The following is a 25,971-nucleotide window of genomic DNA, read 5'->3' on the forward strand; positions in this document are numbered from 1 at the left end:
GCCTGGAATGCCTTTCGCGTCCCTCACTGGTGGACTCGTTTTCACCCTCAGTGACGGAAGTGACTGTGTGAGCCTTTCTCTTCCCCCGTCGGCTTTCTCCCTTCAGATGAACCACCCGTACCTGTTTCCAGGAGAATCCACCCACGTTGACGGCCCCGTGGCTCTTCAGTTTGTAGTTTCCGGGGAGCAGCATCTCAACGATGGGTGGATCCCAGGCTTCTCTTCGGGTGGAGTTTGTGTGTGTGGTACTGGTTTCTGTCTGTGTCACACAGACACTCCCAGGATCTTGGGTGGGCATCACCCGCACGTTGAGATTGGGCTGGGTCGCCAGAGGGCCCCGCTCCAACTTGAATTGATGACACCCCCGGTTCCTGAGTCCTTACTGGGACTGTGGTGTGAGAACCCAGAATGCTGGGAGGTGACTGTGTCTGGGCCTGTGGCTGCCACCTGGGTGTGGCTTGATGTAAAATTCACTTGGGATGTGCCACAAATGCTGGCTTTTCACGGAGGCGCCGCACCTTCCGCCCAGAATCAGTCCTCTTTGACGGCTGATTTCAGGACCCCATCTTTCTACTCTTATACTAAAGTTTCCTTCTTGTTTTTTTTTTTTTTTGTCTTTTGTCTTTTTAAGGCTGCACCCACGGCATATGGAGGTTCCCAGGCTAGGGGTCTAACTGGAACTGTTGCCGCCGGCCTACACCACAGCCAGAGCAACACCAGATCCGAACCGCGTCTGTGACCTACACCACAGCTCACAGTAACACCGGATCCTTAACCCACTGAGCGAGGCCAGGGGTCGAACCTCATGGTTCCTAGTCGGATTCGTTAACCACTGAGCCACGACAGGAACTCCTTTTTTTTTTTTAATGATTTTTATTTTTTCCATTGTAGCTGATTTACAGTGTCTGTCAGTTTTCTTCTGTACGGCAAGGTGACCCACTCACATACACATATACACTCTTTGTCTCTAAAGGTTTTTTCTTTACCTGTGCCTCGTAATTTTTTCTTTACATTTATGGCACCTACAGGACCTTGTTTCGTTTTTTTACCTTTTATCTCCATGACTTCAGAACACATCCTTCAGTGATTCCCGCTGCGGTTCCAAGTTAATTCTTCATCTTTCCTTCCCCAGCAGTCGTCTGACCTGGGAATCCCACTTCCGTAATTCAATAAGTGATAATAACTAAAACATTACCTAAATATTTACAAATAATATGACATCGGTAATCACTGATGATTATAACGTAATAAACTCCCTCGGAGTAAACCAGAGTACCGCTACCTGCGAAAGGTCAGTTGCTTTTATGTTTTAAGACCCACCAAACCACTGTGAGGTGTATGCGTTTTCCTCTCCACAGTTGAATCTACAGGTTCCCCTCGATGTGGGGATTGGATTACCTTTTGCAAAGGCTCGTTCAGAGCGCCTGGAGAGTCTGACTTGCTGGGGCTCTGGAGGGGGAGCCGGGTCCCGCACAGACGGTTGTAACCTGTGGGCCGGGGCTCTCAACCTCCAGGCTCGCTTGACGGAGCTGCACCGCCAGTGGGAGCTACTTCTGGAGAAGATGCGGGAGAAGGGCGTCAAGCTGCTGCAGGCCCAGAAGCTGGTGCAGTTCCTGCGCGAGTGTGAGGACGTGATGGACTGGATCAATGACAAGGTGCGGTGGGGCAGGAGGCGCGCGGGCCTGGGCAGGGGGCGGGGGTGCAGCGGTGTAAGCAGGAGCGGTGGGGGGGGCGTCTTCTGAAACCTGGAGCCTGTGAGCCGGAAGGGCCACGGGCCCCGCCTGTTCACTAGGAGAGGGACCCTCAGACAGCTCCCCCCCCAGTGCTGCCGGGGCCCATCCTGGGGTGACGTTCTGGGAGCCTTTGTCCCCAAGTGTTCCTCGGTGACTGGCTCTCCTGTGGTCCCCGAGTAGGAAGCAATCGTGACTTCCGAGGAGCTGGGCCAGGACCTGGAGCATGTGGAGGTTTTACAGAAGAAATTCGAAGAGTTTCAAACAGATATGGCCGCCCACGAAGAAAGAGTCAACGAAGTGAACCAGTTTGCCGCCAAGCTCGTCCAGGTAAGTGGGGACGCGCCATGTCTTCTCCGAGCGCCGGTGTGTTCACGTCCTGGTGCTTTCAGGAGAAAAGCTGTGGTGATGGGTGGCCGACACTGCGGAGCTCTGGAGCGCACGTCGGAGGGCTCTCTCTTGAGCAGGGAGGCGGTGATGCTGAGCCCTCGCTTTCTCACTGGGGCCGCGGCAGGAAGGGTGGGGCTCGTTTGTTCTCTTCCCTCCACCCACTTTCAGGTCGGGCTGCGGAAGCTTTTATTGGGCAGCTGAAGCTGGTTGTCAGGGCTCCTCAGACCAGGGTGTGGTGGGGAACATTGCTCCACGTTGGCAAATGTCCAGCGATGCCTGATTGCTCTTCCCTTTCAGAGCCAAAGCTCCCCTGACCTCGGGGGCCTGGGAGCCCAGTGGTAGATGGCCCTCCGGTCGTTCTGGGGCATTAGAGGGGCTGGCGCAGCCCCTCCCCGTGGCCTCTGAGGGCAGGCCTGCAGGACAACGAGGAGGAGAAACTAGGGGCCTTGCTTTCGGGAAACTTGGTTTGGAGGGTATAAATTTTCAATATGCAGACCTCTCGGGGCTGGTGCTTGTGCCCTTTGGATCAGCGATGAAGGGAAAGAAGAGCCAGCGTTTCCTCAGATGTAACCTCACCCTCTGAGTGACGGATGAGCTGTCCCAGAATCCTGGGCCGTCACAGGGTTGATCCGAGGAGAACAGGCAGGCCACTCGATCTCCCAGGGGGCTCCCTCAGCCCCGAAGTGCTTCACTTTCTTGCTTCACATGGTTTTTTTGTTTGTCTGTTTTTCCTGCATTCATGGCATGTGGAAGTTCCTGGGCAGGGATCAGCCCTGCACCACTGCAGTGACAGTGCTGGATCTTTCACCACTGGGCCAGCAGGGAACTCATTCTATTTTCCTATTTTGTTGTTTTTGTTTTGTTTTATTGAAGTATAGTTGGTTTATAATGTTGTGTTAGCTTCTGCTATGCAACTAAGTGATTCAGTTATCTTTTTTTAACACATTACTTTTATTTTTTAATTTATTTTTTGCTTTTTAGGGCCACACCTGTGGTGTATGGAAGTTCCCAGGCTAGGGGTCAACATTGGAGCTGGAGCTGCCAGTCTGCAGTACAGCCACAGCAATGTATGATTGGAGCTGCATCTGTGACCTATACCACAGCTCATGGCAACGCCAGATCCTTAACCCACTGAGCGAGGCCAGGGATCAAACCTGTATCCTCATGGATACTAGTTGGGTTCGTTACCTCTGAGCCACAATGGAACGCCCTGTGATTTTTATTTAAACAAAACCAAATGTGCTTAGTAGTGAAGGGTATCTCTAGTCTGGAGTCAGGCACAAATCCTGAAAACCATGTGCATAGAATGCTTGTTAATAGCCTCATGACATTTGAAATACCAAATTTTGAGAGTTTCTCGGTAGCTTGGCAGTTAAGGATCCAGTGTTGCCACTGCAGGGGCTCAGATTTGATCCCTGGCCCAGGAACTTCCACATGCTGCAAGTGCGGCCAAAAAAAGCGGGGGGGGGGAGAAATACCAAACTTTAGAGCGGCTGGAGCAGCATGGTGTATGGACGAAGCTCCCACAAAGGTGCAGCCGAAGCCCCTTACACAGAGGGTTGGGGCTGCTGCACAAAACCCCTCTAGAGACTCGCTGCATGGCTCCGGGCTGTAATGGCTCCTCCTTTGAACATAACTGGAAATAGAAGCTAAAGCTTCCCTCAGTCCACACAAAAGCCAGTATTTCTTCAGGACAACAGGGTTTACTGAAGCAGGCTCATCAGGGAGCCGATACCCATGGCCGGGTGATGGGCCGGCTGCAGTCTCTGCTCTCCCTTGTTCAGGAGCAGCACCCCGAGGAGGAGCTGATCAAGACGAAGCAGGACGAGGTGAACGCAGCCTGGCAGCGCCTGAAGGGACTGGCGCTTCAGCGGCAGGGCAAGCTCTTTGGTGCAGCTGAGGTCCAGCGCTTCAACAGGTACCGAGCCAAGCAGGCTTCTGGGATGGGGCCTCCTGGGGGGCACGTGGCGAGGCCAAGAAGTGGTGGGGCTACCTGGGTCTGGTTGCCAGCCCTGGACAGTCGTTGTAACTGTGGATATACTGGTGCCCCCCTTCTGTAGGGACGTGGATGAGACCATCAGCTGGATTAAGGAGAAGGAGCAGTTAATGGCCTCTGACGATTTTGGCCGCGACCTGGCCAGCGTTCAGGCTCTGCTTCGGAAACACGAGGGTTTGGAGAGAGATCTTGCTGCTTTAGAGGACAAGGTGGGTTTTGAAGCTGACTCTCTAAATGAGTCTGCGGGGGTCAGGAGGGCAGCACTGACAGCGTGTATCTCCAGGTCAAAGCCCTGTGCGCAGAGGCCGACCGCCTGCAGCAGTGCCACCCTCTGAGCGCCACCCAGATCCAAGTGAAGCGAGAGGAGCTGATTGCCAACTGGGAGCAGATCCGCACCCTGGCTGCCGAGAGACACGCGCGTCTCAATGATTCATACAGGTAGAAACAGCCTGGGGCTCCACAGCCTGTTCCACAGAGCTTCTGTGGGTGTTTTGTTTTGTTGTTTTAGGGCCACACCTGTGGCACATGTAGGTTCCCAGGCTAGTGGTCGAATTGGAGCTACAGCTGCCAGCCACAGCAACACAGGATCCAAACCACATCTGCGACCTACACTGCAGCTCCTGGCAATGCCAGATCCTTAACCCACTGAGCGAGGCCAGGGATCGAACCTGCAACCTCATGGTTCCTAGTTGGGTTTGTTAACCACTGCGCCACGACAGGAACTGAAAATATTTCTTTAGCAATCTGTGCATCATGTGAAACATCCTGTTAAAATTGAGTAAATCAAGGATTGAAAAAGAATGCTTCTTACTAATAAGTAGGGGGTTGACAAGGGAATTAAAAATAAGAGACAAGCCCGGGGAATTATAGTGATGCGTAGAACCTAAGTTTTTTTTTTTTTTTTTGTCTTTTTGCCATTTCTCAGGCCACTCTCGTGGCATATGGAGGTTCCAAGGCTAGGGGTCTAATCAGAGCTGTAGCCACCGGCCTACGCCAGAGCCGCAGCAACGCAGGATCCGAGCCGCATCTGCAACCTACACTACAGCTCACGGCAACGCCAGATCCTTAACCCACTGAGCAAGGGCAGGGACCGAACCCGCAACCTCATGGTTCCTAGTCGGATTCGTTAACCACTAAAGGCTTGATTTTGGAGTTCCTGTCGTGGTGCAGCAGAAACAAATCTGACTAGGAACTGTGAGTTTGTGGGTTCAATCCCTGGCCTCGCTCAGCGGGTTAAGGACCCAGCATTGCCGTGAGCTGTGGTGTAGGTCGCAGGTGTGGCTCGGATCTGGTGTTGCTATGGCTGTGGTGTAGGCCAATGGCTACAGCTCTGATTAGACCCCTAGCCTGGGAACCTCCACATGTGCCATGGGTGTAGCCCTAAAAATCAAATAAAAAAGGGATTGACTTCAGCCTTCTGCTTTCCTTTCTAGTCTAGGTTGAAAGAGACCCATATTTCCCAGGGCTACAGTTTGTATGGTCAGACTTTTGAGAACACAGAATTGGGAGCTTGAGGGTGGCATTTTCCACCCTGGAGGCCTCTGCCGACTGTCCTCTGGTTTCCGCAGGCTTCAGCGCTTCCTCGCTGACTTCCGGGACCTTACCAGCTGGGTCACCGAGATGAAAGCCCTCATCAACGCAGATGAGCTGGCCAACGACGTGGCTGGTGCCGAAGCCCTGCTGGATAGACATCAGGAGCACAAGGTAAGGCCTCCTGGACCTCCCAGAGGTAAAGCCATGAGCTTATAATGCTTCGCTGTGGCACCATCACTTGCGGTCAGGAGTGGCTGAAACCTTGTTGACACGTGCTTGGTCATCACCACAAGGATGGGTGCTGGCTTTGCCTCTGGAGACTTATTTCACCTGCTTCTAACAGACGGCTAAGCCAGGTGGAGTCGGGGGAGGAACTGTGGTGCATAGCAGCGAAGGGCCACGCTCTGGCTGCTGTTTTCTCACCTGTTCTGTGCCATGTTAAGAGGTGTCTTTGTTTAGGGAGTTCCCGTCGTGGCGCAGTGGTTAACGAATCCGACTAGGAACCATGAGGTGGCTACCTCTAATCACATTAACAAATACAAGGAACCTGACTAGTATCCGTAAGGATGCAGGTTGGATCCCTGGTCTTGCTCAGTGGGTAGAGGATCTGGTGTTGCTGTGAGCTGTGGTGTAGGCTACAGATGGGGCTCAGATCTTGCATTGCTGTGGCTGTGGTGTAGGCCGGCAGCTACAGCTCTGCTTCAACCCCTAGCCTGGGAACTTCCATATGCCGTGGATACAGCCCTAAAAAAACACCCCCCCCCAAAAAAAAAACACCAAAAAAGAAAAAAAAACCAGCTGAGACAGGAAGACCTATGGCATTCTGGGCAGGACTCACCCTGCCAGGTTTTATAAAATCAAACAAATCCATCTGGCACAGGGCAGACCGATAGAACAGACAGGTGGCCTGAAAAGCCAGTAGGAAAAAGACTTCTGCATAAGTGCTGCTCTCGTGTTTGACATACTAGGCAGATATCAGGAAACCTGGCTTTGTCTTTGATTTGTTCCTCATTCTGGATGTGATATTCTGACTTTTGGTGATTGTTTGAAATTCTACAGCTAACCCTTCCCGTATAAGACGCTGGGCCTAAGTTGTCCTTTTTTCCCCTGTAGGGTGAAATTGATGCTCATGAGGATAGCTTCAAATCTGCAGACGAGTCTGGACAGGCCCTGCTTGCTGCTGGTCATTATGCCTCAGATGAAGTGAGGGAGAAGGTAAGAGAGAAGAGAAGATTCTTTTATTAAACGTCCCTGAGAGCCTTATCCATCCTTGATTGTCCCAACGTGGAGTCACCATGGTGTGTGAGAAAACCTACACGAGAGGTTCCTCCTGGAAATGAAGGAGCAGCAGCTCAAGAGATTTTAAACAGAACCTGCACTCATTGATCAGAGAGAGAACCTTCCATTTGTTGGGGACACGTGACACATTTCGTATTGAAAGGGGACTGGGCAGTGAGTTGAGTTCTGCATCAGTAGTTGGAGCCAAGAGGAAACAGATTTTTCCTGGATTTATGGGTAGGTGTGTAGATAATTCCAAAGTTTCCAAGGACCTTTATGAAGATGCCTGAGGAACATTACATTGTGATAGACATTTTTAGTATTGCATAGACCAAGAAGAGACCCATCAGAGGCGCACTTTATTCATTAACTCTGGAGCCTAAGAATCACATCTGGGTGTTCCTGGATCTGGGCAGCGCATTCCGCGAGTACCCACTGCATTGGCGTCTCTCAACTAAAGCCCCGTCTCCATGTGCGCTGCCACGCTTTTCCCTAGACGCCCTTTTTCTTCCCGTTTGTACCACCATCATTTGTGATGACGTGGCAGGAAGTTAATTCTAGACTCATCCGGAGGGTACCGCCCACTTATGCTTAGCGTAACCTCCCAAGCCATAACCTCGTAAGCCGCTCAGGGTTTGTGATGTCTTGTGACGTAGCTGACACGTGCACGTAAATGTCATCCGTCCCCTTTTGCGAATCAGAACAAAGCGTGCGGATGAGAAATTCCCAAGCGGCCTCTGTGTCTGACCGGTGTCTCCTTGCCTGTCCCCCCTCCTTTGTAGCTGACCATCCTGTCTGAGGAGAGCGCTGCGCTGCTGGAGCTGTGGGAGCTGCGCCGCCAGCAGTACGAGCAGTGCATGGACCTGCAGCTCTTCTACCGTGACACCGAGCAGGTGGACAACTGGATGAGCAAGCAAGAGGTGATTGGGGACGGGGACCCGACCGCCTGCCACGTCTGCTGCTTGCTTAGCTTGTTCTGCCCGGGAATCAAGACTAGTTCAGTTTCTCGTCGAGCTGGGGGGTTGTCGGCTTCTGTGGGCTCTGCCAGCACTTCCCCTGCTGCAGAGATTGAAAGGCCCCAGTTTTTCAGATGAGTGCGATGGCATAAAGTAGAATTTTGTTTTGTTTTTTTCTGATTCCGATGCCAGATTTCTTTTTTTTTTCCTTTTTTCTTTTTTCTTTCTTTTTTATAGAATTTTGTTAAAGTGGAGATCACCTCCCCCCCCCCGGCAATTAGCATTATGCATAATTGAAGTCTAATAGAAGCAATGGACACTACTGGAAAAAAAAAGTTTCAGTAGACTGTAGAACAGGGTCATACTGTGTTGCTGGATTAGTTTTAAGTGAAACTGAACAGATTTTAGGCTTTGTAAAAGAGATCTGAAAGTTTAACAGCTATAAGATCTCTTTCCTCCTTTTTGTATTTTGACCAAAATAGCCTTTGCTTTGCAGCCTTAAGGGGTTAAAGGAATGGGACATTATCTCAACACTCTGTTTCCTCCTGCAAGGCTTTCTTGTTGAACGAGGACTTGGGGGATTCCTTGGATAGTGTGGAAGCGCTTCTCAAGAAGCACGAGGACTTTGAGAAATCCCTCAGCGCCCAGGAGGAGAAGATCACCGTGAGAGCTCCTTTTTCTTTTTTTCCCTCTTGCCGCCCCACAGCATCTGGAGTTCCCAGGCCAGGGCATCAGAACCGAGCCGCACCAGATCCTAACCCTCTGGGCCAGGCCAGGGATTGAACCTGCTTCCCAGTGCTCCAGAGAGACCATGGATCCCGTCTTGCCACAGTGGGAGCTCCCAAGATCCCTTCCTGTTGTCTGTGCCCCAGATGCCCCTTAGAGTAAACAGGACCCTCTTCTTGTTCCAAAAGGCTTCTGAGCAGATTTGGTGAAGGCTCCATGTGAAAGGCACTCTGGGTGTTTAAAATCTCACGATGATAAGCTCCTTGCTGGAGACATCATAACACACCTTCTAGAGTGAAATCATTTTTCTCAGTGTAAATCTCCAAATCGAGATTTCCCTTCCCCTAAGAGTAGTTAAGAATTAACCTAAGGGGTATTTTCCCCACCGAACACCAGTCTTAGAAGTGGGAATTGAGAGGCTGTTGACCTGTTATCTGACCCCCGTTCGATCCAGTCAGGACATTAACCGCAGTCAGCATCTTTAGTCCTGAGTCGGGGGAGCGGGGCGTTGTGCCCCCCAAGAACATGGAGCAGAAGCTCAGGAGCTAAGCGATGAAGGTTGTCATAGCAAACCTGACAGGGAAAACCTCAACCCGTGTTCAGTCTAGAGCGTTTCGTGTCCTGGCTCCTCTGGGGGCCAGATGTGCAAGGGTCGCTCACCACTGAAGAACCTTGCTCTTCTCCTAGGCCTTAGACGAATTTGCAACCAAGCTAATTCAGAACAACCACTACGCCATGGAAGACGTGGCTACTCGCCGGGATGCGGTAAGTGTGCGGCTGCCCTAAGCACCTCCCTTCTGTCCGTGGCCGCCCCTCCTGAGACGGGTCTGCAGGGAGCAGGAACCGGGGTTCACAGGGAGCCTTGTCTTGCAGCTGCTGAGCCGCCGCAACGCCCTTCACGAGAGAGCCATGTACCGCCGCGCCCAGCTGGCCGATTCCTTCCATCTGCAGCAGTTTTTCCGTGATTCTGATGAGCTCAAGAGCTGGGTCAACGAGAAGATGAAAACCGCCACCGACGAAGCTTATAAAGTAATGTCCTGCTGGCTCTGCCATGTAGCACTTGTAAGCAGAATACAGGGTGGTGAGCTAAACACAGCTCTCCAAATACATCATAGCTAAAGAAAAAACTACAAATTTCAAAAAACACACCATTTAATGTAAGCTGACCATGCATACGTGCGTCTATAAAGATAAGAGGGGAGGGGAGTTCCCGTCATGGCTCAGTGGTTAACGAATCCGACTAGGAACCATGGGGTTGTGGGTTCGATTCTTGGCCTTGCTCAGTGGGTTAAGGATCTGGCGTTGCCGTGAGCTGTGGTGTAGGTTGCAGACGCGGCTCGGATCCCGTGTTGCTGTGTCTCTGGTGTAGGCCAGCAGCTACAGCTCTGAATGGACCCCTAGCCTAGGGAACCTCTATGTGCCACAGGAAGTGGCCCTAGAAAAGGCAAAAAGACAAAAAAAAAAGGTAAGAGTGGAGGTAACATCATAAGGTCATGTTACGTCAGGTAATGTCATGACGTGACTTGTTGTCATCCGGTTCAAGGTGGAGCGCCCTTCTTTTTCATCGGCAGGACCCATCCAACCTACAAGGAAAAGTACAGAAGCATCAGGCTTTTGAGGCTGAGCTCTCAGCGAACCAGAGCCGCATCGACGCCCTGGAGAAAGCCGGGCAGAAGCTGATTGACGTCAACCACTACGCCAAGGACGAAGTGGCAGCGCGGATGAACGAGGTCATCAGCTTGTGGAAGAAGCTGCTGGAGGCCACGGAGCTGAAAGGTGAGAGGAGCCGTGCCCGGGGCGGGGGGCGGGTGTTTGGGGGGTTAACTGACCCTCCCCGGTCAGGTGTTGAGGGACACCCACCCCTCAGGCGAGGTGAGCTGGACGCCCCGGGAATTCGGCTCATTGCCTCAGTAGGAATCGCCTTCCTGGGTCCTCGATGCACTGCTCTTTTGGGGAATGTGACGGAGCTGGTCGGTGGGGGAGCCCGAGCGAGAAGGGAATGATCCGGTCACCTGGCCCTGACCGAGCTGGGCTTCGAACTGAGGGCCTCTGTCCATCTCAGGCGCCCTCCTCTCCTGGGGGTGAGCCTACTTTTTAAACGACTGCTAAGTCGGTATCTGGGAGGCAGAGCAGAAGTTGCCGTTTTTCTTTTCCTTTGTGATAGAAGTGAAGTCATAGCTAAAGTCAGTCTCAACCTGTGCTTCTTCAGCAAGTTATCATCATGGGTGTTTTTGCTCTTTTTGTGTTTTTGGGGGCTATGCCTGTGACCTGTGGAAGTTCCCAGGCCAGTGATTGAACTTGCACCACAGCAGTGGCAATGCCAGATCCTTAACCCACTGAGCCACCAGGGAACTCCGAGTTATCATGGTTAGCGTGGTATTGGCAGAAAGATAACGCTTACTAATAGTCAAACTGCCTCCTTGCCTAGGAATAAAGCTTCGTGAAGCCAACCAGCAGCAGCAGTTTAACCGCAACGTTGAGGACATTGAACTGTGGCTGTATGAAGTGGAAGGTCACCTGGCCTCGGACGATTACGGCAAAGACCTCACCAACGTCCAGAACCTGCAGAAGAAGCACGCCCTGCTGGAGGCCGATGTGGCCGCGCACCAGGTGCGGTGACCTGGGCGCTGTTGTTGGGCGGGTGGCTGCAGGAGCAGAAGGAGCAAGCCTGGCAGGTGCAGCCCACGCGGGTTTGAGGAGGAGTGTGCTGATTTTCACAGGGAGCCTGTGGGCCCCATACGCCTTTGCTCAAGTCAGTCTGCCTCCCTCGGCTCCCGGGAGCCCCAGCAAGGGGAAGCGATGGCGGGAAGAACACTCGGGGAGGTGTCTTGCGGCACAGCGGGTTAAGGATCCAGCATTGTCGCTGCAGTGGTTCGGGTTCAGTCCCCAGCCTGGGAACTTCCTCCTGCCGTGTATGCGCCCCCCCCCCCAAAAAAAAAATACTTGGGTGCAGGAGAGCTGTGTTGTATTTTCTTGGTGTATGATCAGACCACAGCTAAAGTAATCAAGTCAGCCTAGAGGTGTCCAGAACAGAGTTGCCAGACACTGGTTCAGGCTTTCAAGACTGTCCTTTCCTGTTCCCAGGATCGAATCGACGGCATCACCATTCAGGCTCGCCAGTTCCAGGATGCTGGCCATTTTGATGCTGACAACATCAAGAAGAAGCAGGAAGCCCTTGTGGCTCGCTATGAGGCTCTCAAGGAGCCCATGATTGCCCGGAAGCAGAAGCTGGCTGACTCTCTGCGCCTACAGCAGCTCTTCCGTGATGTCGAGGATGAGGAGACGTGGATTCGAGAGAAAGAGCCCATTGCTGCGTCCACCAACAGAGGTCAGTCTGCCCCTATCAAAGGGGAATCAAGTTGGGGAAGGACTCTGCCCTGGGGGCAGGAAGGGGACCAGCGTCAGGATGAGCAAGGCCAAGGTTAAGTTGAACTGGAAGTTTACGTTAGTTCGTGGGGGAAACTGAGCGTGACGGTTAAGCCAGTTTTTCTTGTGAAAGCTTGAGTGACGTGGGAGTGTTTTTTCTTGCAGGCAAAGATTTGATTGGAGTCCAGAATCTGCTCAAGAAACACCAGGCCCTCCAGGCAGAAATTGCTGGACACGAACCCCGCATCAAAGCAGTCACCCAGAAGGGGAACGCCATGGTGGAGGAAGGTGAGTGGCGCCAGGCCAGTGGCTTCACTTTCATTCCTCACAGCTCCCTTCATGGAAGGTTGAGGGTGTGGACCTGAGTCAGGCTGGGCTGTGGGGTAAAAGAGGTCCCGCTCTGTCCTGACTCTGACCTTGGCTAGCCTGTAACCTCTCTGAGCCTGAACGTCCCTGTGGTGTGGGGATAACACCACGGCTCCCACGGTTGTGAGGGTTAAAGAGGTCACATGCTGAGGAGCCTGCTCCAGTGCCCGGGCCTTGTGCGTCTCCAGGGCTGGGAACTGGGCGGGCTGTTGTTTCTGTTGTTTCTTAGCGATAGCATCACTGATGCCAGCTGGAGATACCTGCTTCCTAGGGTCTAGATTGACAGCATGGTTCAAGGAGGCCAAAGACGAGCAAATCTGTTAAAGGGTTGGAACCTGAGCCTCCATAAAACTGGGAAGTACGAACGAAGGGGCCAGCTCACCAAGATGTAGCATCAAAAACGCCACGCGCTCGCAGAGGGCCTTATTGTCCTGCTGAACGCGTCAGCATCTTCCCCTTGTCCCTCCTGCCCACCCACTTCCCAGGCCACTTTGCTGCAGAGGACGTGAAGGCCAAGCTCAGCGAACTGAACCAGAAGTGGGAGTCGCTGAAGTCCAAGGCCTCCCAGCGGCGGCAGGACCTGGAGGACTCGCTGCAGGCCCAGCAGTATTTTGCGGACGCCAACGAGGCCGAGTCCTGGATGCGGGAGAAGGAGCCCATCGTGGGCAGCACCGACTATGGGAAGGACGAGGACTCCGCTGAGGTACCCGGGCCTGGGGGGCCTGCTGGGCTCGGGCTGGGGCCAGTTAGGAAGATGACCCCGGTGGAAGGCGCAGCCTCGTGGCTCTTGCCTTTTGAGCTGTTTCGGAATCTCTTTTCACTTTCTACTGTGAAAATTCAGTCACATCTAAGGAGAGAGAAGACGGCCTGTCCCCGTTTCTCCCTTCTGGCTTCGTCTTTCTGGTGCCATCCGCACACCCGTGCGCGCGTAGACACAGGTTTTGTCAGTCGTCTTTTTTGAGTGGAACTGAAAGTTTATTCACGAAGGTCCAGGTGTAGCCCTGTGCCCCTCTTCCTTGACAGTCTGCACAGAAACCAGAATGAGCTGGATGTTGACCTGTGTATGACCCAAGAGGTGGTAGCGGAAAATAGAAAGGCGCCAGCCATGCTGGCGGAAGGGCGTTCCCTGGCGGAGGGCGGTGTATTTAGCCGGCTCCCGCCTGTCGGGACTGTTTAGTTCTTGAGATGGTGGTGGATCTACTGATGAGTGCGATGTGTCTCTCTGTCCCAGTTTGTGTTTCAAGGGTTGCATAGTTGGGTAAGGGCCGGGTAAAAAGATGACAGAGGAGTTCCCTGGTGGCCTAGTGATTAAAAGACCTGGCATTGTCACTGCTATGGTGCAGGTTCAGTCTTTGGCCCTGGAACTTTCACGTGTCTCAGGCGTGGCCAAAAGAAAGATAACGATAGAAATCATTTCCTCTGAATTAAGTGTTTATCCAAAAGAGAGGGGCGAGTTACCATTGTGGCTCAGGGGTAACAAGCCCAAATAGTACCTATGAGGATGCAGGTTACACCCCTGGCCCCGCTCAGTGGGTTAAGGATCGGCGTTGCCGTGAGCTGTGGTGTAGATCGAAGACACAGCTTGAATCCCTTCTAGCTGTGGCTGTGGTGTAGGCTGGCAGCTGTAGCTCCAATTCGGCCCCTAGCCTGGGAACTTCACATGCCACACCTGCAGCCCTGAAAAGCAAAAAGAAAAAGAGGGAGAGAGGGAAGTGAACAAATCACCGGGTAACTGAATAGATTTCAGAGGCAGAAGGCGTTGGGGGTGGCGGGGGCTGGGCTCGCTGCTCAGGGTCTCCGTGGGGTTTCCGTCTCAGGCTCTGCTGAAGAAGCACGAGGCTCTCATGTCGGATCTCAGCGCCTATGGCAGCAGCATCCAGGCCCTGCGAGAGCAGGCTCAGTCTTGCCGGGTGAGTGTGCCCTTAGGTTCAGCAGCTGCGAATCCCAGGGAGGGGGCTGGAGTCCGAGGAAGCTAAAGGACCCAGTTGCTGGCAGCAAGTGTCACAGTCGTAGGCGCTGTTCTTGTCACCTTAAAGATGCCAGACAGCTGACCTTCCAGAATCGGATTTTAGCGCGTGTGTTTGGTAAACTTGGGACAACCGCTGGAACGGGAGCCCGTCCCGTGCACAGATGACCCCCGGGGACATCCGTGAACCGTGTCTGCCCTTCCTTTGGACTTTTAGCAACAAGTGGCCCCCATGGATGACGAGACCGGGAAGGAGCTGGTGCTGGCGCTCTACGACTATCAGGAGAAGAGTCCTCGGGAGGTCACCATGAAGAAGGGGGACATCCTCACCCTGCTCAACAGCACCAACAAGGCAAGCGGAGAGGCGGCCGAGAGGGGCTTTCCGGCGGCACCGCTGGCTTCAGTGTCCAGGAGGAGGCCGGCTGAGAGGCAGAAGTTACTACAACTTCTCAGTCAACTTCCCACTTCGTGTGGGTTTATCCTCTTTCGCTTGTGCGTGTTTAAACGCCTGAAAGCTAGTGTGGTGGCTCGGAGACTCGGGGACTCGCTCTCAAGGGTGGCCCTTGTCACCGTTGACCACCACCTGGTGGGATGTCTTCCCCTGAGCCAAAGCCCTCCTCTCCCTGGCCTGCACCTGTTGGGTCTCTGGCTGGCCTTCACGGCCATGGCAGGCGACTGAAGACAGCTCTGCCGTCCCCCGCAGCCTCCATCTTCTCAAAGTCAAATGCTGCCTGGTTCATCGGCCTTGCTTCCCTGGTCCTGGAGTGAGGCCAAGATGTGCCAGGTGTCATTTGATGGATCCTGAAAGATGCTGCCTCCTGGCTCGGTTGAGGCTGGAGAAGTGTCTTTGGCCAGTGTTGAGAACCTCCTGGCCCCCACCTCAGTTTGAGCCAGTCAGGAGAGTCCGAGGAAGTCTGATCAGAGTCTTTCTGTTGCCTCTCAGCCTGAACTAACCTTCTGGCCTGGCCCTGGTTTACTCGAGAGCAGCGTCATCCAGGGGAACGTTCCGAGGTGGTGGGGTTTTATGATCTGTGTTGGGCCTGCAGTAGCTACTAGGCCTGGCTTATTACGAAGCCCTTCAGATGTGCTGAGTGCAGTTGAGTGTTTATCCCAGTTCACTCACTTCAGCGTGGCTCATGGCTGCAGCGTCAGCGTGGTGGTAGGGCGTCTGAGCCCAGAGAGGCCGGCCTTGCTGCTCGGCATCAGGGCTGCTTCACTTCTCTGTACTTGATGGAAATTGCAGGTCTCGTGCGAGGGACTTTGGTGCTGTCACGGGATCCTCTGACGTGACTAGAGCTGTCTTTGGTGTATACGTGCGTGCTGCACGCACGTTCACACAGGCCTCCTTGGATTCTTGGGAAGGAATTTGCTTTCGAGTCTCTCTGTGCCCCTCAGGACTGGTGGAAAGTGGAAGTGAACGATCGGCAGGGCTTCGTGCCGGCTGCGTACGTGAAGAAGCTGGACCCCGCCCAGTCAGCCTCCCGGGAGAACCTGCTGGAGGAGCAGGGCAGCATCGCACTGCGGCAGGAGCAGATTGACAGCCAGTAAGGGCCACGCGCTCGGTCGTGAAGGTCCAGGTGCCACTCGGTCACACGTGGCCATGGGGTCCCGAGGCTCCAGAGCAAGTGTTCTGCTGGTGCCCCTTCCCTGCCCTGCGGGAGGACGTGTTCCCCCTGCCTCCCCCGTCGCTTCCAGCCCACACCTGTGTGGGAGCCTAAACTCCCTGCCCCGTACCTGTTTTCCTCTGTTTGTGTTTTCCCCTGAATTTGCGAGTTTCTTTTCCTAAACAGCGTTTTCTAATCATCACCATCTCTTAATCTCCTCCAGCCAAGGAGGTGCTTTTGAAACTGGGCTTCCAAGCTGTTCCACACGCCTAAGCTCTGCCCTTTGTGAAAGAAAGGCTGCGGGGCGACTGCCCCTCCCTCCCATGGCTTTGTGCTCTGAGACTGGGGGTATTTTTATGGAAAGGCTCTGTCCTCTTTCCTGCAGCTCGGCCCCCTAGAGACCGGGGTTCCTCCTTCAGGGCCTCTCTTACTTCACTAATGAAATCAGAAGCTTTAAACAAGGGCAGTGCCTGGAAAATACGTTCTTGCTAGAGTTTAAAATAATAGAACTCGTCTGACCTTGACCATCCCTGCAAAGGTCAGTTACTCGTGCCCTTACAGCTGCTTTCTGTTACTTTTAACACAAGAGTGAGAGGTTTTGTCCTGGATCATAAGTAGGAGGGCAAAGAGGTAGACCAGATAGGTGATAAAGGTGCGCATCAGCCTCTGTAGGGCCTCTTCCTTGGGTGGCCATCGTCCTCCCTGGCCTAGCTCTGCAGTGACCGGTGTTTCTAGCACAGGACAGTGAACTGCCTTCGTAAGCATGGCAGGCGCCAGGAAAGTGAAGGTGAACGAACCCTGTCATATCGTTTTGTTTTCCTGCTCTTTCGTTCCCGCCCTGGCCTGCTCCCAAGAGCTCTTGAATGGCTCCTTGATTTTCCCCACTCGAAGCAGCCTCTGCCGTCGTGGCACCAGTCGGAGCTGCCGCCGTCCCTCCTCGTGGATTAATCCACTAACCTGTGCCTGCCTTTGCTGTGCCCCTCTGTGCAGGACGCGCGTAACTAAGGAGGCCGGCAGCGTGTCCCTGCGTATGAAACAGGTGGAAGAACTGTGAGTAGGCCGCCCGCCCGGCCCAGCGCCGCGCCGCCCGCCTGCCCGGCCGGGCTCCCCGTCCCCCTCCCTCCGCAGGGCGGCCGCGCCCCCGCAGCCGCCCCGCTCCCGAGGGAAGGGCGTTGGGCGAAGCCGAGGCGCGTCTGGTTGGTTGCTTCCGCGCAGCTGTGCCTCCCGTGTTGTCGGTTCCCCTCCTGTCGGCTCGCGAGCTGGACCAGCCTCTGGGCAGCAGGCCTGGCGCCGAGGCTGGAGTGGGGGCAGGAAGCAGGGCCTCGCTCTCGGACTTTGGTGATTGGCTGCTTCGGAAGCTTCGTTTTTTTTGTTTGTTTGTTTGTTTTTTTGACTTTCAGCTCAGTTGTATCAAGTGTGTCATTTTCACATCAAGGTCTCCAAAAACAGTAGAGTTCGGCCTTTTGTATTTTTGTTCCCAAGGGTTAGAGTATTCTTTGGCTCTTCATGAGAAATCTTGAACTGATGAAACGAGATTTACCTGGGGTTTTTTTTTTCCCTTCTAAAGTGGTCCCTGCTCTCTGAGAAATATGTTCTTTCGGAAACAGTAGGAATTTCCTGCTGTTCCGGAGATGCTTAGATCCTATGTGAGGCTGTTTCAAAGCCGAGCGTTCCTTCCCCTGCCGCCCGGCGCTGCTGGCAGACTCCCTCGTGCGACAGGAGGACATGCCCTCCGCGTCCATGGTGCTCAGCAGACTCATCTCATCTCTCCGCTGTTGTCGCATGACGCCTGTGTGGTGCTGAACGCTTGGTTTCGGTCATTTGTGGTTGTGACGTACGTGCACACTTGGCCGGGGGTTGAGTGTGCCGGGCCCCCCCAGCCGCCTGCTTGTGACCAGTGCGCCGTGCGCGCGTGCCCCTGGGTCCTCAGGGTCTTGGTCTTCATCTGCCTTCTGACGCGCGTCACCAGGGCGCCCGCATCGCAGACTCCTGGCCCCGGACCCACATCTGGGAGACCGCTGGCCGTTGGCCTTTGGGCCGCCTCTGTGGGAAGCTAACTGCCGCCCCGCCCCCCCCCCCTTGTCACCCTCTGAATTCCGTCAGGTACCACTCGCTGCTGGAACTGGGCGAGAAGCGCAAAGGCATGTTGGAGAAGAGCTGCAAGAAGTTCATGTTGTTCCGTGAAGCCAACGAGCTGCAGCAGTGGATCAACGAGAAGGAGGCGGCCCTGACGAGTGAGGAGGTCGGTGCCGACCTGGAGCAGGTGGAGGTGCTGCAGAAGAAGTTCGACGACTTCCAGAAGGTACGGGGCCTGGCGCTCGGCTGAAAACTGTTCACAGACTCGGTTCTCTTGATTTGTGACTGCAGGTTATCACAGTGAAAATCATACAGATTACATTCCACCCTCTGTGTAGCCATTTTAAAATGAGTATAGGAGTTTCCTGGTGGCTCAGCAGGCTGAGGACCTGGAATTGTCACTGCTGTGGCTGGGGTTCAGTCCCTGGCCTCAGAACTTCCCCTGTCGCAAGCATAGCCAAAGAATAAAATAAGTTTAATAGAAACGTTTCTTGGGCCAGTTTAGTTTTGAGGAAATGCATGCTCTTTTCTCTATTTATTGTTTTGAGAACTTTCCTAAATCTAACATGGCAATGTATAAAAGTTGTTTGGGTTTTTTTATTTGTTTTTATTTTTATTTTTTGTCTTTTAAGGCCACACTCACAGCATATGGAGGTACCCAGGCTAGAGGTCGAACTGGAGCTTCGGCCACTGGCCTACACCACAGCCACAGCAACGCCTGATCTAGCCACATCTGCAACCTACACCACCGCTCACAGCCACGCCAGATCATTAATCCACTGAGTGAGGCCAGGGATCAAACCCACATCCTCATGGATACTAGTCAGGTTTGTTACTCCTAAGCCACAATGGAAACTCCTAAAAGTAGTTTTTTTGTTTGTTTGTTTTTGGTTTTTTTGTTTTCTTTTTTTGTCTTTTTGCCATTTCTTGGGCCGCTCCCGTGGCATATGGAGATTCCCAGGCTAGGGATCTAATCAGGGCTCTAGCCACCAGCCTACACCAGAGCCATAGTCAACACGGGATCTGTGCCTCATCTGCAACCTACACCACAGCTCACGGCAACGCTGGATCATTAACCCACCTGAGCAAGGGCAGGAATCAAACCCAATGCCTCATGGTTCCTAGTCAGATTTGTTAACCACTGCGCCACAACGGGAACTCCTAAAAGTAGTTTTTTAAGTTGGAGTTAATTCACATAACGCACAGTTAACCATTTTATTTTTTTTTATTTTATTTTATTTTTTCTTTTTTTATTTCTTTTCAGTTAACCATTTTAAAGCGTGCAATTCAGGAGTTCCCACTGTGGCCCAGTGGAAATGAATCCAACTAGTAACCATGAGGTTACAGGTTCAATCTCTGGCCTCTCTCAGTGGATTGAGGATCTGGCATTGCTGTGAGCTGTGGTGTAGGTCGCAGACGTGGCTGGGATCCCGCATAGCTGTGGCTGTGGTTTAAGCCAGTGGTTGTAATTCCGATTTGACGGCTCCCCTGGGAACTTCCACATGCCTTGGGTGTGGCCCTAAAAAAAATAAATAAATAAAAATTAAATGAATGCAGAAATACAGCGTGCTATTCAGAAGCATTCAGTTCATTCACAGTGCTGTACAACCATCCCCCCGTCCAGTTTTTCTCATCACTTCCTTATCACTTTAAACGTTTTTTATCCCTTCGAAAGGAAACCACATACCCATTAAGTAGCCACTCCTTGTCCACTCTCCGCCCCAGCACCTGGTGACCGCTGCTCTGCTTTCTGTCTCTGGATTTACGTATTTGGGGTATTTCTTATAAATGGCATCCTGTGTTATGTGACTTGATGACTGCCTTCACTGAGTGTACCGTGTTCAGAGTTCTTCCTCGTGAGTGAATCAGGGGTCTGTTATTTTGTGTGGCAGACACTCCATAGTTTGCACACACACATCTTGGTTATCCACTCCTTGGCTTGAAGGTATTCTTGTAACTAATCCGGATGGACAGGGGGCTTTGTTCCATCCCATTCTTCACAGGCATAGGTCCTCCTCCCCCTAAAGAAAGTTTTTTAAAAAATCTCCATTCAACCAGAACAATGGTTCATTAGCTACAGCTAGCTCGGTAAATACGAGACACTTGCCAGCCCCGTGCTGTTTTCTTCCTTCCTGCGACAGTTGGCTTTTCTGATTTAGGTCACTGTTAAGGAGTTGGGACAACTACTTACAGAGTAATGTTGGACAGGAATGTGTCGGTTCAAACCAGCGTTTAGGAATATTTGCTGCCCTTTTTGTCCCATGAATTGCTGCTGTGGGTTTCAGTCACTGTGTTTTTCTTTGAAGGATCTCAAGGCCAACGAGTCCCGACTGAAGGACATTAACAAGGTGGCGGAAGACCTGGAGTCCGAAGGCCTGATGGCAGAGGAGGTGCAGGCGGTGCAGCAGGTGGGCTGGCTCTGGCCTCTCCAGCCTCTGTCATGGGCGCAGCTCGGCCCCCTCCGGCCGTCGTAGCCCAGCGAACACGCCCTGTAGCAGAGTTGCAGCCGGGGTGCAGGTTCCCTGTCTGACCTGGGCCGCCGTCGGGTTTACCTTGGGCAGCTGGAAGCATAGCTCTCTTCCTTATGCCCGTTAAATATTGTGAGAGTTATTTCGTATTTCTTTAGCCTTTGTAGCAGTAAACACCTGCCATTCCTTAGGTAAATAGATAAGACTCTTGGTCTCTCTTCGACTTTAAGGAGTTCCTCTGGCTGGTGGGGCTGCCTGTATTTTTGTAAATCTCTTCGGTGTATCTGGGTTTGATGTCACAGTGACGACTGTTGCTTGGAAGTATGTGTTTCCTCTGATAATGAGCCTGGTTTTCCTCTCTCCTTGTAGGAGGTGTACGGTGTCATGCCCAGGGTAAGTGTCAGGTGCTCTATGTGGAACTTGAACTTGGATTAGCTCTTGGGAAGAATATGAAGTCAAGAGCCTCATAAGAATCTGTTCTTGGAGCTCCCTCTGACATACAGTGGGTTGAGGATCCAGCGATGCTGCAGCTGTGGCGTAGGTCACAGCTCTGGCTTGGATTCAGTCCCTGGTCAGGGAACTTCCACGTGCTGAGGAGGGTTAGTCATAAAAAGAAAAAAAGAGGAAATAAATTTCTGGAGTTCCCACTGTGGTACAGTAGTAGAAAATCCTCCGAGCATCCATGAGGATGCGGGTTTGACCGATGCCCTAGCTCAGTGGGTGAAAGAATCCTGTGTTGCCATGAGCCTCGGTGTAGATCACAGACAGGGCTCAGATCCCGCCTGGCTGTGGCTGTGCTGTAGGCCAGCGGCTACGGCTCTGATATGACCCCTAGCCTCTATATGCCATGGGTGGGGCCCTAAAAAGACCAAGAAAAAGAAAAAATTTTCCGTTTCTGAATCTCAGCGATAAGCCTGTTGTCTGTAAAAATCTGCGGAAAAGAATGAGCAGAAATTGGTTCCTCAGAGCACCCAAAAAGCTTTTCCCATAACAATTGCTCAGGCTCATTATCCCTTTCAGAGTCCTATGAATATGACAGAAAGAAACGCTTATCGAGTTTCCTCATTCTTTCCATTTCTTCTGCTGTGTTAAAATATTTTTTTTCCTCTGCTGTTCGTTTGCTTCATTGCGCTCCATCGGCCTGTGGGCTTGCTGCCAGCCAGTGATAGGTCCTGAGCCCTGAGGGGACCCGCTGTTGTGCCGGGCTTCTCGGTGGCGGTCCTGGGGCTCAGAGCAGAGGCTGGGGGCTGCATATTGGTTTGTGCACAGTTACTCAGCTGCCGAAATTCCTTCTTTGAACAGGAGGAAACTGATTCCAAGACGGCCTCTCCGTGGAAGGTAAGAACTTCTTCGCAGATTGTTTCCAAAGGTTTTCCAGGAGCAGAAGTACTTTCATTATGTCCCTTCCTGCTGTGCCTGTTTCTGATTTTAGGTTTGTCTGAGCCAGTGGTCGTGTCTCGATTTGTCTGGCTGGTGTCTTTCTGACCCTGGCATTGTCTTCTTTGAATCTTTTTTATCTTGAAACGTGCTACTTAATACGCACAAGCAGACTGTCCCCACGCGGATGCTCAGCACGGGTGGGGTTAGGTTTGGTTCATCACACGCCGCCACTGCTGGAGCGCACTGTTGTCCCTCCATGTCTGTGGGCCCGCATCCTCTGTGCAGCCAACCACCCATTGAAAATACCAGTATTCGTGGAGTTCCCCTTGTGGCTCAGTGGTAACGAACCCAACTAGCAAACAAGAGGACGCAGGTTCAATCCCTGGCCTCGCTCAGTGGGTTAAGGATCTGGTGTTGCATGAAGTGTGGTGTACATTGCAGACGTGGCTCGGATCTGGCGTGGCCGTGGCCATGGCCTAGGCCAGCGGCTGCAGGTCTTAATTCCACCCCTAGCCAGGGAACCTCTATATGCCATGGACATGACCTGAAAAAAAAAAAAAAGAGAAACTACTAGTGTCTCGTCCATGGTTGGTTGACTGCAGGGGTGCAGAACCTTGCACACAGGAGGCTGACTGTAACGGACTTGAGCCTCCAGGGGTTTGGTGTTGCCTGGGACCACGGCCCCTCGGGTACCGAGGAAACAGGGGCGGCCGCACTTTGCAGAGGTCCCACCAGTCGGAGTGCAGCCCAGGAGAAAGTGACCTGAGGATGGAAAGAAAGAGTGCCCTTTCCACTCATTGGCTGCCTGACCCCTTTCTCCTCGGGCCCAAAGAGGGCGTCATAGAAATTCTGAGGAGAGATGGGGGGCGGGGGGCAGATGTTTACCAGCTGAGTAGACATTGTGCCAGCCAGCTCCAGGGGTAGTGCTTGGCCACGGTGGGCATAACGTGACCGGGAGGACAGGGGAGAAGGTTTTTCACGTGATGTGTTTATGTGATCCTGGGACTAGTTGCCTCAGTCTCAGCTCTAGCATCTTTCCTCCCAACCCAGCTCTTCAGGAATGTGTCACTTGAGCTATAGACAAGTTAGAGCAGATTTCTACTTTATGCAAAAAGCACGAAGATGTGAAGACAGGCTTCCCACAGTGCTCCCCGGGTTGGTCCTTCTCAGCCCCGTCGTCTGGTCTGGCCTGTCGTGACGACCTAGGCTGAAAGGGGTCTGTTTCTTTGGCCTCCTTATTCTTCCAGGCTCTGACTATGCTGCTTTATTAAATAGGCTTCAGGGAGTTCCCGTTGTGCGGGTGAAGGATCTGGCATTGGCACAGCTGTGGCATAAGTTGCAGCTGCAGCTCGGATTCAGCCCCTGGCCCAGGAACTTCTGTATGCCACAGATAAGGCCAAACAAACAAACAGGTTCCAAATTGGTGGGTGGGAAAGGTGCATTTTTCTTTTGATTCGGCTTTCTCCCTTTCACTCAGTATTCCTTACGCAGCAAAACTCAGTCAGTGGTGATGTGCATTGGCAGGACCCTTCTCTCTGGCCGGCAGAGTCTGCGGTTTCTCTGGTAAAAGCCTTTCAGAAATGTATTCTAGATGGCTCTGCAAACACCAATACCGCCTGTTTCTGAAAAGGACTAGAGACAGTGGACGTCGCCCTTCCAAACCCTGTGGCCCCACTGGCTGAAAGGGTCTCCCGGGGATGTTCCGGGAGCACCCTGGGAGCCTGACTTCCCTGTGCCCAAGCTCGGCTCCTGCTTCTCTTTATGTCCTTGAAGGTGATGGGCGTCGCAGTGGTGATAAAGCCAGGCGGGCTTCGAAATCCTCAAGGGCATTTGATTTTTAGAAGAAATGACGCCACTGGTGAGAAGGAAGCTGATGCACCAGTTTCTCTTTTTCATCTGCTAAGGCTGTTGCCTTTTGTTCAGGGGGACACTGTTAGGAGGAACAGCAGTCCAGTAACCACAAATAGAAATGAAATTATTGGTGTACTTGACGTAAATCTCAGCTGCCGGCATTTGTTAAACTAAGTGTGTTTTCTGGACTGTTCCCCTGAAGTAGGAACAAGAAGACACCAATCAGCAGCCTTTGAGCTGTTTTCTCTGTCCAGCCAGCTGGGCTTGTGCTTTTGTTTTAATGTGGCTTCACCTGCCGCGTGTGCAAGTTCCCAGGCCAGGGACCGAACCCAAGCCACGGCCGTGACAACGCTGGATCCTTAACCATTAGGCCACCAGGGAGCTCCCAAACAGCTCTTTTAATTGTGGTTTTCGCTGCTCTTTTCACTCCTCAAGTAAAGTTGATCACTGGCCTGGCTGTGATGGTGCCCGTGGGTTTCCTCCTGACCTGCTAGCACTCGATGCCTTTATTGCTGCTCTGCTCAGAAGGTTGACAGTATCCCTTTACAATCACTTTGGTGGACCGTTGGGACCTGATTAATGGCACTTGCACCTCAGACTTCTCTCTCAATCAGCAGACACTTGATTCGTTTGCTCTTCTGCTTTCCTCCCCCCGTAGTCGGCTCGCCTGATGGTTCACACCGTGGCCACCTTTAATTCCATCAAGGTAAGAAACCGCAGTGCTGTCCCTTGCCTGGCACGTTGCTTTCACGCTTCCTTCTCCTGTCTGCGGCGAGGCTCTGGTCCGCATCAGTGGTGTTAGCTGTAGCACTCGTCGTGTTCCCGGGCCCAAGGACGTCCTGGCCAGTATTACTCTCACCACGCCACCAGCGGCTGTGTTTGACTTTCCTGGTCAAGACCTCGCCCGGTCTGTGGGTGGAGGGAGCCCAGGAGCTGCCAGGAGCGTGTTGTCCGGAAGGCAGTGAATTCCTCTCTCGCCTCCTTTCTGGACCCTCAACTGGTCTGATTCCCCAGAACAAGGGCCTGTGGCTCCGCTGTGCTCCTGGGGCTGCTGCTGGCTGCACGGCCGTGCTCGGTATTGGGGATCCTTAGACTCGGGGGTCTAGCTGCTCCGCATTTGCTGGGAAGCAGTTGCTCTGAGGCAGGCTAGGAGCCGAGACTCAGGCCAAGTCTGCTGCGTGTCTCCTGCTGCTTCCCAGGGGACTCCAGGTCGGTTGTTGGTGCCGCATTGGCACCGTGGGGTCCAGGAGCCGAAGCAGGGTCTGGCTCTGGACTTGCATCCTGGGGTGCTCGTCGCTCGACCCAGGAAGGCCGGGAGCAGGATGCCATCCGCGCCCCAGCCTCTCCTTTCGGGTTACACCCCCGGCCTCCAGTCTGGAGCCTGTTTCCCTGGAATGCGGCATGGGCTGAGGCTCTGCTGTCCTTCTGCAGGAGCTGAATGAGCGCTGGCGGTCCCTGCAGCAGCTGGCCGAGGAGCGGAGCCAGCTCCTGGGCAGCGCCCATGAGGTGCAGAGGTTCCACAGGTGAGGGACAGCCCGGGCTGCGCGAGGTCTGGGGTAACGGCCAGGTCTGGTCGACGTCTGCGCTCGGGCCCCGGGGCCGCAGCACCCACGGGGAAGCTCAGCTCGGAGCGCTGAGCGGATCCGCGCATGTCCCCGGAGTTGGCACCCGGATTGGCGTCACTCACGGGCCGGCGTGGCTCACCTGCAGAGACGCCGATGAAACCAAAGAGTGGATCGAGGAGAAGAATCAGGCTCTGAACACGGACAACTACGGCCACGACCTGGCCAGCGTCCAGGCCCTGCAGCGCAAGCACGAGGGCTTCGAGAGGGACCTCGCCGCCCTGGGCGACAAGGTGCGAGGACGTGCGTGGGAGCGGCTTCCCGCGATGCGGCCCGCGCGGGGCCCAGGCCCGTGAGGCTCCCGCCTCTGGCCGCTCTCTTCCCGCAGGTGAACTCCCTCGGGGAGACGGCCGAGCGCCTGATCCAGTCCCACCCCGAGGCGGCCGAGGACCTGCAGGAGAAGTGCACCGAGTTGAACCAGGCCTGGAGCAGCCTGGGCAAGCGCGCCGACCAGCGCAAGGCCAAGCTGGGCGACTCCCACGACCTGCAGCGCTTCCTCAGCGACTTCCGGTGAGCGCCCGGGCCCGCGCCGGGCCAGAGACCTTTCTAGCATCGTGGCCGCGAGGAGAGAAAATGGTGAACCGCCGTGACTCGGGCACAGGGAGGCTTTCTGTGGCCTTGGCTTCATCTCTGAAAGTACCCCTGGGGAGTAGGCCGCAGACC

The 25,971-nt window shown here is 53.6% G+C and overlaps 1 protein-coding gene across 15 annotated transcripts in view; it reads left to right on the plus strand.

Annotated features, from left to right (window-relative positions):
- The window catches only part of SPTAN1 (spectrin alpha, non-erythrocytic 1), a 65,170-nt gene that overhangs the window by 16,953 nt on the left and 22,246 nt on the right, over positions 1–25,971 (plus strand). For 9 of the 15 annotated variants that reach the window (XM_047768573.1, XM_047768579.1, XM_047768583.1 and 6 more), the window contains exons 4-31: positions 1,515–1,655; positions 1,914–2,060; positions 3,905–4,038; positions 4,181–4,325; positions 4,400–4,554; positions 5,685–5,820; positions 6,763–6,864; positions 7,710–7,847; positions 8,436–8,546; positions 9,297–9,374; positions 9,483–9,638; positions 10,181–10,385; positions 11,038–11,219; positions 11,694–11,937; positions 12,141–12,263; positions 12,827–13,044; positions 14,159–14,251; positions 14,525–14,659; positions 15,703–15,851; positions 16,902–16,961; positions 18,015–18,213; positions 20,294–20,395; positions 20,825–20,848; positions 21,758–21,793; positions 24,345–24,392; positions 25,118–25,209; positions 25,397–25,541; positions 25,637–25,818. In XM_047768573.1, coding sequence (XP_047624529.1) covers positions 1,515–1,655; positions 1,914–2,060; positions 3,905–4,038; positions 4,181–4,325; positions 4,400–4,554; positions 5,685–5,820; positions 6,763–6,864; positions 7,710–7,847; positions 8,436–8,546; positions 9,297–9,374; positions 9,483–9,638; positions 10,181–10,385; positions 11,038–11,219; positions 11,694–11,937; positions 12,141–12,263; positions 12,827–13,044; positions 14,159–14,251; positions 14,525–14,659; positions 15,703–15,851; positions 16,902–16,961; positions 18,015–18,213; positions 20,294–20,395; positions 20,825–20,848; positions 21,758–21,793; positions 24,345–24,392; positions 25,118–25,209; positions 25,397–25,541; positions 25,637–25,818 — 3,680 coding nt within the window. The remainder of the gene's footprint in view (positions 1–1,514; positions 1,656–1,913; positions 2,061–3,904; positions 4,039–4,180; positions 4,326–4,399; positions 4,555–5,684; positions 5,821–6,762; positions 6,865–7,709; positions 7,848–8,435; positions 8,547–9,296; positions 9,375–9,482; positions 9,639–10,180; positions 10,386–11,037; positions 11,220–11,693; positions 11,938–12,140; positions 12,264–12,826; positions 13,045–14,158; positions 14,252–14,524; positions 14,660–15,702; positions 15,852–16,901; positions 16,962–18,014; positions 18,214–20,293; positions 20,396–20,824; positions 20,849–21,757; positions 21,794–24,344; positions 24,393–25,117; positions 25,210–25,396; positions 25,542–25,636; positions 25,819–25,971) is intronic. The other 6 variants (XM_047768586.1, XM_047768587.1, XM_047768575.1 and 3 more) reach the window with 2 other exon arrangements.

This window comes from Phacochoerus africanus, chromosome 2, assembly GCF_016906955.1.
Source record: "Phacochoerus africanus isolate WHEZ1 chromosome 2, ROS_Pafr_v1, whole genome shotgun sequence".
NCBI lineage: Eukaryota > Metazoa > Chordata > Mammalia > Artiodactyla > Suidae > Phacochoerus > Phacochoerus africanus.